The following is an 11,559-nucleotide window of genomic DNA, read 5'->3' on the forward strand; positions in this document are numbered from 1 at the left end:
AGTAGTGTTATATATGTAGTTTTCGTATAGAAATTTTTGGGTGTATACGTTTTCGACTCCCGGTTCTATAGAAAATTTTGGGTATATACGTTTTCGACCCCCCCATTTTCATGGTCAAGCTTCGCCACTGAATGTAGCTGGTGGTGTGGTGAAGAAGGAGTGGCCGCCGGTCGCCGGTAGGGGGGGGGGTGAAGAAGAAGGAGTGGAGGTGGAATCCTTATATTAAGGGGTAATTATAATATATAAGGTACTATTAAGGTGAAATTACATATTTACCCTTTGACCCTCCCATTGTTTTGTTGACCGGTCCACAAATCTGATGCCAGGGGGTAAACTTGCGACATAACAGCGAACATTTGGGGGTAAAATTGCAATTATTTCGTTAGGGGGGGGGGTAAGGGTGTCAATTGGCCTAAACCCCAGAGGGTAAAATTGCAGTTTACTCTAGATAAATAAATCTATTACTTATATTAAAACAAAACAATTTTGGCCACTTGGCATTTGCTTAAACTACTAATAGCCACGTGTCTTCCTATCAATCCACGCTTATTGTGTTTAGGCGCTAAAACGAAAAGCCTCTAAACCCTAATTTCAATTTCAACTCTCTGCCTCTCCACACGCTTCTTTTATTCCTTCCTTTTCTCTCAACTGTATCATTCAACTTGGATCATTCATGAAGACGAAGAAGGCGTTCCGCCTGTTACGCTCTCGATCCTGTGGATGCTCTTACGTGATCCTCATGTGGTTAAGTATGTCTTTCAATATCATTTGAATCTACAATTCCTTATTATGATGAAAAGTTAGGGTTTATGTGTTCTTTTAGCGATTAATTGAGTATATAGTTTCAAATTTACGCTTATTTTGCAATGATTTATGCTTCAATTTGTTTAATTACCGATTTTTTGTTTGTATATTCGTGATTAAATCGAAGAGGTCAGATTTAGGGTTTTGATGAGTATATTAGTTCGTTTTGCCAGATTTATGCTTCTATTTCGTGATTATTTATGCTTCAGTTTGTCTGTATAATGATTATTTGTTTGTATTTTTGTAATCAAATAGAAGAGGTCCATTTCACGTTTTTGTTTGAGGTGAAGAGGTCAGATTTATGCTTCAATTTGACTATATACTGGTGCTGAAGCTTTGGTAAACTTTCTAATCCTTTTAGTTGATGTTTAACCCAATTTTTAGATCATTTATTCTGTTTTAAGACTTGTGTTTCTACGTTCAAATACTTAAACTGGACTATTAATATGCCCAGGAGTCATGGATTACTATTGCAAGTGGTTAACTTGGTATTTTATTTAATAATGTTAATAGAAGAATAGCAACTTTAAACCACTATAATTGTGAACATGGTTATTAACTTAAAATCATTGTTTAAATCTTGAATATTTAGCTTTGTGAAACAGATCCATTTGGCGTGGGGGCTCAGTTGCTACCTTTATGTTCGGTATTGCATCTACTACTTTTCAAGGTCAAACATGGACAGGTTTTTTCAGTCAACGTTATTCTTTTGCTATAATTTACTATTTTGCTATATGATAGATTACTTCAATCTTTTTTGCGTGGTTTGTTATTTTGTTTTCTATTCATCTGAGATTATTTAATGTGTTGAAAACTCTGATTAAGGGCTTGGATTTGCAATAAACGGATTGATGAACTAATGTGTCGAAACTATGATTTTGTTTTTTCAATCGATTTTATCAGGTATCTTCGTCATCAACACCTTTAATTTCATTGATATACACATCGTTTGGTTATTTATTATATTTTTTTGTCTATTGCAGAATCCTTTTGGAGTCATGGAGAAGATGTCCCATTGAAAGATGTATGTCTATTACAGTAGCTTGCTAATATCTCTGTTATCCGGTATAAAATATATACTTTGTGAGATTATACATCCGACTGATGTTGAAATGTTGTTGTAGATTAATGGATGTTCAAGCGAAGAAGAAGGCGCTGTATCGTGCTAAATTGAAAGCACAAAACCAGGACAAACGTATTGATTCTCCTCTTGTAAGGTATACTTATTTTCATTATTTTTAAATTAAATGATCTGGAACCGGAAATAGTTTTTTTTTTTTTTTTTGAAGAAAATTATAAATAGGGCATGGTATAAGCAGGTTAATCATTGTTTGTCATGAATTTGATAGGTTAACTATTTGAGGTGTGGCAGTAAATCGACCTTTTCATAGTTGTTGATGTTGGAGGTTAATGGTCAAACTGCAACATCTTATTGGCTGCACTTATCGGCCTGTTGGAATTTAATGGTCAACGGATGTCAAACAAGTCCTGCAAGTAAGCTAAGCTTCCACAAATATCATCATTTGTTTATGAAAATTTAAGCGTTTTTATTGATGACCACGCGTTTCCATGGTCCTCATGTTTGATGACCACGTGTTGAACAAATCCAGCCAAAAGATTAGATCCGATAGTTAGAATGATGGCGGCGGTTAGCGTTTCTTCAAGCTATTGATAGCGGCTGTTGTTGTTGCAATTCGGAGAAGAATCAACCACTAATCCAGGTTAAAAATAACTTTACAATTTGCTATAATAATTTTGGTATTTATCAGTTTTAAAAATGTATATTGATTTTTTTGTATGTATTCTAATACAGTTTGTACTTTCGTATCTTGCTAAGATGTTTCCTGGTGAAGGTTAGTTTTTGTTTTACAATGTTCATCTCTATGATGTCATTAATACTGATTGCCATACTAGAGATTTTTGTCACTAAATAGATTCACATGTTAGCAATTGTGTAGACTTTGACTTTAAAGGTCAATCAAGCTACTTTTTAGATACAAATATGATATGAATTTTTTTAGACATCAGTTTGTAGTTTGTACTCATGCATCCTAGAATAGGATCCACATACAATTTTTGTTAGGATGCAATCAGATAGGAGGGTATAGTGGATTGGGTAACGGGTCAAACACGGTTGTGTTACAAAAAGTCGTTTTAGAGAAATATTTTTGAAAGTTTTTTAGACCAACGAGTTTCGTTCACAAATTTGGGTATTGATTTCGAGTGGAATAGTTGGTGTCCAATCAAGATTAATTTCTTGGTTTGGAGGCTGATTCAAGACCGGATTCCTACTGCGTTCGCTCTTGAAAGAAGAAATGTTTATTTGCCTTGCACCCTGTGTAAGCTATGCAATGAAGACGAAGAAACGGCACTCCATACAAATATGTGTACAAAGATTTAAAAACAATATAAAGCAAGATTAGCTATTGATATAAAGGAAAGAAAGGATATCAAAGTCTTAAAGATGTCTTACCCAAGCAAATCATGCTTTTCATTACCATTAAATTTAATGCACTCTATCCTGATATGTATTTTGTGAGACTGAAAGGGATCATAATATTGTTGGACTAATCATGTTTGTTTTGCATATGAAACGAGTTGGTGCAAAAGGAAACTTCGCGTACAAGGGTCTACAATTCAGTGTAGTTGCTTCCGTGGTAACCCAGCAACATGCATTCTTGAAAGTTTGAATGGGTCAGGAGCATCGAAACAGAGGAAAATAATTGTATATGGGGTATTCCTCAAAACATGTTGGAGAATTTAGCAATGCAGAAACGATAAAGTGTTCAAAGGAGTGGCTACTTTAGTTAGCAAGGTGGTGGAGGAAGTAAATGAAACATCGTATGCTTGGATCCAGCACATGTCAAAGATTATGAGTATTTCGTGGAGTGATTGGCGCAACTTTAATTTATCGTTTAATGTCATTTTTTTGTATTCTTTTTGTGATGTAACTCTGCTAGACTATGTTTTGTTCTTGCTGTTCAGGTCTCCCTTAGCTCCTTGCTAAGTGGATGTGTTTGGCTGGATTAATAAAGGTTTTCTTTGTTGTTTTTCTTTTACTTTTAAATATTAACTTCTATTGTAACCTTAATTACGACATTGTATTAGTTATTAATTATAAATTCCAAAAATTATAGGTACGTTATTGTGGTAAAATTAGAGCTATCTAACCAAATATTTTAGCTATTACATTATTTGTCTCATTGTAGTTTACTAATTTATTATTACTTCAACGGTTATTTAATTCAAACGATTACTTCAATAAATTGAACTTATTCATTTGTGTTTTAGTCCACCCGCGAACCTCGCGGGTTCTTAAACTAGTAAGTTAAATATACAACTAACACCCCATAAGCGCCTCTGTGCCACCCATCTCCGGTCGTCCTCCCTCACTCTCTAGCTCTCCGTCTTTTCTCTGCAGCAACGACATAACCGGGGGATCCCAAAATCTTCGGACTCATTCAGATCCATAGTGGACTTTGTAGGAGACAGATGTAGCAAGGAAAGGAAATAAATCCCTGATTAGTTCTGTTTAGGCCATTGATACCCGGCCCTTGATGGTTTGGTCATCACCTAACTCTATGCCCCATCCTTGGTTTTAAAATGGTGCGCTAGGATCGCAAAATGCGCGATGCGGTGATGAAGTCGCATCACTGCAGTTGATGCAAAGTGGTCTTATGCGTGATGCAGCGCATTATGCAGTTGACCGATATTTAAACAAACTAGACCACCGATTGCAACGGGTCAAGAGTTCTTCAGATCTGAATGAATGAATATGACCACTGTTTGAGCAAATCTAACCATCTATTGAGCAATAGGTTAAATGTTATAAACTTTTTTAGTATGTTTCCGATAACAAACACGTCGCATATCAAGAAACCAAAGGTGTAATTTCCATTTATAACTTTCAGAATCATTTTACATAATAATACAAAAATCAAATATATATATTCTATCCAAGTTCCTATAGCATAAAAGGCTCCAACCTTGACCTTAACACACTGTATGCACAAAAGAATCACTATAACTTCACCTCCCTATCAATAAATATAGTTTTCGCAACATGTTTTCGATTCATTTTGATCTTTTTTTTCTAGTATAAAAATCTAAAAGACTCGTTCACCGGTCGCGAAAAGGTTCCAAAATATGGCTGTGACGAAGTATAGGCCTGCTGTTACGGTTAAGAACGCTTGAAATGATCCCAGCCACTGCACAAAGTAACCTGTCCCTATTGTGCTCACTATTGCAGCCAATGTCCCAGCAGAGTTTGAAATTCCTGTTTATAATATTTGAAAGAAATATTAATTTTTGAAAGACGTGGATACACAAACACGCATACGATATACTACTTTGAAAATACATACCGTGGAGAAATCCTGCATACTGCGGTGCAATATCCTAATAAAAAAGGAACAAAGGAAGTAATAAGTTTGTGTTCAGAGACCAAACATTAGGGGATTATTATTGTCATTGTAGTGATAATTAAAAGAGTTAACTTCCATTTTGCTCCCTGTGATTTGGTCATTTTAACAGTTTTGTCCCAATAGTTTAAAAATAGCCATTTTCCTCCCTGATTTTTCTAACATTTCGTCATTTTGTTCCCCGCCTCTAACTCCATCCAAAAAATCCATTAACTAGAAGGGTATCTTGGTAATTTTATAGATAAAAGCAAGGGCATGTAGTCTTTTCACCTAAATAAACCTATAACTTGTTTATTTACATGTATATAAGTAACTCTTTTCTGATCTCCCATCTTTCCAACCACTCTTTCTACCGGCCACCACCATCCACAACCATCCACCACCACCTGCAACTACCACCTGCCGACCACGACTACTGCGACTTTCAACTAAACGTTTTAATTGAGTTAGAGCCAGGGAGTAAACTACCGAAATACCCCTACTTTTAATTGAACGTTTTATCTGAGTTAGATCCAGGGAGCAAACTTGCGACAAACTCGAAAGATCAGGGAGGAAAATGACTATTTTTAAACTATTGGAGCAAAACCGTTAAAATAACCAAACCACAGGGAGCAAAACGAAAGTTAACTCTAATTAAAAAAATCGCACACTTTGTAAAAATTACAGGTTTGGGCAAGAAGTGTCAAAAAGTATTTGACATTCAAAAGCGAAATATCTTTTAAATAAAAAGAATTAAGATCACCCCCATCACCTCAAAGGCCCAATTTTCGATTGAAATAATTTGACATTTAAAAGTGAAATATCAACTTCTATTTTCTAAAGACTTAACAATCGTGAGAACGATAATGATAATAATAGATAGATAAATAATACAAAATTAATAAAAGGTAAACGTTAATGGCAGGTTAATCTTACTTGCATATTCAAGAGGAATCCAGCTTGACTGAAAGAGCTCAAGCTGAGTGCCACTGTGAGGAACACTGATGCAACCACCGGTGTGTTGGCATAATTTAAGCAAAGCAAAGCCAATCCAGGCCCAATGAAACCAATCGACTGCAAGATATAATCAAATTAGACAATAATAGTAATCAGATAAATCGCTTAAAACTCAGCATGATTTAATCAAACTGTTTCTATGAACATTAATAATCTGCTCATTTCACCCTCTTGGATGTGTTTTTACGGTCCGAAAAGAAAAATAGAATTATTAAATTATTGATATGAATAGAAATTACCTGCATGACTTTTCTGACAAAAGTCAGGGAGTGTCCTGCTTTTAGTAAATAATCAGAAGCAGCACCTGCAACATACCCTGAGAAAGCCATTGTTCCCCATGGAAGTGCACTAAACCAAGCTGCTTGCTTTAAGTTTACATTAAACACCTATTTATCACAAATAATATATAAAAGTTAGAAATAAAAAGTCCATAGCTTAATAACCAAGTTCAAATGATGTACTACTGACCATTCAAAACTATTTTTTTTTTAATTTATTTTACACTGCAAAAGTTTATAGGGTATGCACTTGTATATCTATCTAGTAGACCATATAGGATCAGACGGACCAGACAATTTTTGACCCATTACCCAACCCGTCTGTTTGGCCTGCTCGTTTTGCAACCTCTAGTAGGCATTAGATATTATAAAGTGTCCCTCATGAATAAAAAAAAATCCTAAAAGAATCAACACTCACGGTTTTAAAATAAACGGGCATCCATGAGAGGAGAACAAAGTATCCCTGCAAAAATTTAAATACATCATTAACACTTGAAGCAACAAGAATAACAGAACCATTTAATAGAAACTGATTTTTTCCTAATGACGGAACTCACCCAATTGTTAGTAACGTTAGCAAAAATGATGGCCCATGTGGGCATTTTGGATAACAGAAGGCGTAACGGAGGAAGTTCTCCCTTCTTTGGAGGAGGAGCATTTGACTTTCCTGCTTGAATTAATCTCAACTCAGAGGTGCTTATTGAACTACTATCTTGTGGGTCATTTGTAACCCGAAGTGCCCATGTTGTTAGCCATAGAAGCCCGAGAGATGAGAAAAGATAGAACGGGCCCGAAAGCCCAATTGATGACATCATTATAGGTGTTAGTACCAATCCCACAACATTACCAAGGTGAAATCCACCCATAGATAAACCAACGGCCGTAGCTCGCTCGTTACATGGAAACCACCTAAAACATAGATATATGCACAACTTAAAAAGAGCAAAATCAAAATGAAAAAAAAAAAAAAAAACTCCATTTAAACACATAGTACGGGATCATTGGGGGGGAATGAAAGTAGTATGGAAAAAAAAATAATATATACCTCGATAAAATGATGTTCATTGAAGGCATAGCAACACCTTCAGCAAGACCAAAGAAAGCTCGCACAGCTAAAAGGGCGAATGTTGAATGATTTGCAGCCCATGGAGTAATAAGTGTTGCTAAAGACCACAAGAATACACCCCAAGCTATCACTCGTTTCCCGCCGTATTTGTCCACCAACGCTCCACCAACGATAGATGAAAAAATGTATCCCCATAAAAAAGACGACTATTCATTAAAAAAATACATAATTGTTAGTTTTGGATGCTTTTAGCCCTAAACATGAAGCAAACTTGAAACAAAAAAAAATTCCTATAACTATTGAAATTTTTGGCTTTTTGTTATTAGTCATCCCTAATTCTATATTACCACCTTCATGGAAAACAATGAAGATTACTAAAATATCAAAACGAAGAATTATCTTTAATGATGTGTCAACGTGTTATATGTTAGAAATTGTTGTTCTTTCATATTCAAGTGCATCTTCGTCAATCCAGGGCCGGCTCAAGGGGGAGTAAAACAAAGCAAGAGCTTTAGGCCTCCACTTTCCTAGGGCCTCAAATTCTAACAAAATATATTATATGTTGGTAATTTTGGCTTTGAGATTGTTAACATTAAGGTTTATGATCTATAATTATGTGTATACAAAGATGATATATGAATAATAGAATCCATAGTAATTTTTTTCGTTTACAAAAAGGGCCCCAATTTTGCTATCGGCTTTGGGCCTACAAAAATTTAGAAAATTTTAAGCCGGCCCTGCGTCAATCGGCATATTTTTGGTTGAAAATTGGTATGAGCGAAACATGTCCTTACTAAAAAATATAGAATTGTATTTGTTGATATGATAAATAATGAAATAATATATACACTCTTTGACTTTTTCAGATTTCTATATAGAACAAAAAGTAAGGGTTGGTAAAGACTAAAGAGGCACTAATGCACTATGGGTCATTGAAAAGTATACATATATAAAGTATTGGTGATGTCATCTAAAGCTTGATTTCAACTTCATATTTTATTTTCACACTCAACAACACCAGGCTGCAAATGATTTTTTTTTTATTTCAAATTTATACAACCACAATACTAATCACATATCATTTTTACTCAAGTTATTGATGGGATTAGGTAATTAACATTAATTTAAAAGGCCCTCATAATTTGAGGCTCAAAATTTATCTTACTCAATTCACTAGCAAACAGACTTTTACAAATGCTATATTTATTATACTATGATGATTGGACCCATATCTTTCAAATCTTGTAATATTCCTCAAGTGGCTGCAACTAACCTTTTCAAGTCCACCAACCACAAAGGATTGAATCTTAGTCTCCACCATACACTTGATAAATCAATAAATGTGCATCATAAAATTGACCATACATATTGCCAATATGTTAACTTTTACGACCATCGCCAATACTACCAACTTCACAGGCGGGCTGCCCGGCTCCACATCGACTGCCCCACCATCTTCACTGACGTCCTCCCTTATCACAAAACCGCCCGTCTTCTGCACGGGCTTCCACTCCCTCTCTCCTCCACGTCAGAAGGGCGCCCGCCTTGCATTGGCGATGGTCTTAAGTGTCATCACATAAGTTCAAATTTGTGGGCATATCCTAATTCATTATATAGGACCCAGATTCACATGTTCATTCTTAATTTCTTATTGATCTAAATCCAAACACCCCAAATCTATACCCTAAAGCCTAAAAATGAGATTATATGCCATGAAAACAAAACAAGAAATTAAGCACAAACACATCAAATTATGCAAATCTAAACATGATAAGTAAATCTTTTGTTATATAAATTACCTGCACAATTCCCAAAAAAGAACTGCTCCACCCATGTTTGGCAGCAAGAGGAACAATAGCCACAGACATAACAACTCTATCAGCATTACACAAACACATCACACAAGCCATCAAAGCCACCACCTTTAACCTCTCCGGTATAGCAAAATTACCCTCATGCCCTCTTCTTCCCAGTAACCCCCTCTCTAACCCCTCCGCCGTACACCTCACCACCCCCCACCCTCTTCTTTTTCCACCATCCACAACCGCCTCTCTGTTTTTCAAGCCGCCACCTTGCAGATTCAAATTCCCCCATTTTATTCCAACATTATCTCGAAACCCGAAAAGGGGTTTCCTAAAACGGATCGAATTGAAATGGGTATCCGTCAGATTTGAAGATCGTCCACCGAATGCGGCGGATTTAATAGCAACGGCGGCCATGGTGGCAAAGACTGTAAATTTGGTTAAATCGAGGGGTTAATGAGTATGTTACCGATGAAATGCAGCTGCTAAATCTTTCAATGTGATAAATTTCATTGCTGATGAAGAGAGTTTGAATGGGGTTGGTGAATGGTGGAGTTTTGGAGGCATAAAATAGGTGTTTGGAGGTGGAGGGTATTTTCGTAATTTTGTGAAGGTTTACATCTGTTTCCAACACGAATCCGACGTGGCAAAACGTGGCCGTCGAGCGATCATATTATGTTACCAACTCTCTATGCCCAACTACTCCCTGTGGTTACCGGCAACCGGTTATAGCCGGTAATATATGGGTTAGGTGCAACCGGATGCATGTTTTATACTTACCTAATTTCTATTATTGAAAATGTCAACAATAAGACCATGCGGCGTAGTTGGGTTTTTTGGGCGTTTTTCCCCTAAAAAACGCCTTACAACGCCCTTTTTCCATCTCCAAGAGTGTTTTTTCCAAGCAAATTGATTTTGGCGTGTTTTATTCCACGCCTTGCTTCTTTTTATTTGTCCAATCACCATTGATCTTCCTTTGTTTGTTCAATAAGATTTTTTGATGGTTTTTTTATTTGAATCTCTTTTAACACAATGCTCACATCCTCACTACATTCATTTTAGAAAATACCCTATAATGCCACATTGCTGACTGGACTGTCATATGACGCAAAGCACCCAAGAGTAGGCATTACCACTACACATGGTCTAAACTTTAATCAAACAAATTTCTTAGATATAGCAATGAATATACTAAGAAGCAACCATATATTTGATTGGGTGATTTTCACATTAAACAATTTCTAAGTTCTAATGGGATAGTTGTTGATAACTCCTTTTTATAGAAATTAAAAAAAAAAACAGTTTTATCAAATATAACTAAGTAAAAGCAATGTTTATATAGCATCACTTCTATTCTACATATTCTCAAGTTGGATTTTTATGTAACCATGAAAGATTTTAAATCTTTAGTTTGGATAAGAAATTATGGGTTTAACTGTTTAAGATGATGAAAGATTATAAATCTTTAGTTTGGATGAGAAACTATGGGTTTAACTTTAAGTGTTTAAGATGATGTTAAACTATGAGTTTAAATGTTTAAGATGATGTGATAATTTAATGGAATGGGATGATCGGTTTTATATATTTATGGATAATAGTGTAATACAATAAAAAGTAATTATGGCTTATTTTGTAATGAAAGATCAAAGATGGAGCTTTAGTATTAATTTTAATGAAAGATCAAAAATGGAGATTAGTACTATTATTAATTTTAATGAAACATGGAGCTTAGTTTTCAAACCAACAACGCTTTATATAGTATTGTTCTTACTTCTTAGTAACCTCGTCTCTAAAACTTGGCCTAAGATGCAAAAAACACCTTTGTCATAGTTCCCTTAAAACAATAAACATGTAACAACCACTAGGTTTTGTGGATACATTACACCCCCACCTAGATTATGTGTCACCCACATAAATCATGTATGACACTAGCGATTCAAATCACCACTTATATTGGGTTTCCATATATCTAATCAAACCCCTTCCTTGTTGTCTAGAGAATAATCACCTGACTTTTAAAGTAATAAAGATAGGATGATATTATCCTGATTTTTTTTTATTGTTTTGGGTCATGGGCTAACTTTAACAATTATATTTTAGGATTCCATTCAATTCTATTAGAGATGGGCATAATCGGGTATTCATAAAACCCGGAACCGGTTCCAACCCGGAACCGGGTATGGATACAAGTG

At 35.4% G+C, this 11,559-nt stretch overlaps 1 protein-coding gene and 1 long non-coding RNA gene across 6 annotated transcripts; one reads left to right on the top strand and one right to left on the bottom strand.

The window, feature by feature from the left end:
• The first annotated feature begins 584 nt into the window (after positions 1–584).
• LOC110909893 lies at positions 585–3,858 on the top strand. 5 transcript variants are annotated; one of them, XR_002575703.2, is made up of 10 exons: positions 585–749; positions 1,060–1,143; positions 1,259–1,292; positions 1,397–1,489; positions 1,630–1,707; positions 1,788–1,828; positions 1,929–2,021; positions 2,154–2,298; positions 2,415–2,525; positions 2,618–3,858. It is a non-coding gene; the product is annotated as an uncharacterized LOC110909893 (long non-coding RNA). The 5 variants fall into 5 exon arrangements; XR_002575702.2 differs by having other exon boundaries at positions 586–749; positions 1,410–1,489; XR_002575704.2 differs by lacking the exon at positions 1,259–1,292 and having other exon boundaries at positions 586–749.
• Positions 3,859–4,675: 817 nt separating this feature from the next.
• LOC110909892 (probable anion transporter 3, chloroplastic) lies at positions 4,676–9,921 on the bottom strand. The gene is made up of 8 exons (XM_022154626.2): positions 9,365–9,921; positions 7,545–7,771; positions 7,057–7,408; positions 6,918–6,962; positions 6,461–6,607; positions 6,141–6,278; positions 5,169–5,202; positions 4,676–5,080 (listed from the first exon to the last, which is right to left on the bottom strand). Exons 1-8 carry the CDS (start codon positions 9,782–9,784, stop codon positions 4,911–4,913), a joined length of 1,533 nt encoding a protein of 510 aa, XP_022010318.1. The 5' UTR covers positions 9,785–9,921; the 3' UTR covers positions 4,676–4,910.
• Between the last annotated feature and the right edge of the window lie 1,638 nt (positions 9,922–11,559).

This window comes from Helianthus annuus, chromosome 15 (genome assembly GCF_002127325.2).
Source record: "Helianthus annuus cultivar XRQ/B chromosome 15, HanXRQr2.0-SUNRISE, whole genome shotgun sequence".
Taxonomy (NCBI): domain Eukaryota; kingdom Viridiplantae; phylum Streptophyta; class Magnoliopsida; order Asterales; family Asteraceae; genus Helianthus; species Helianthus annuus.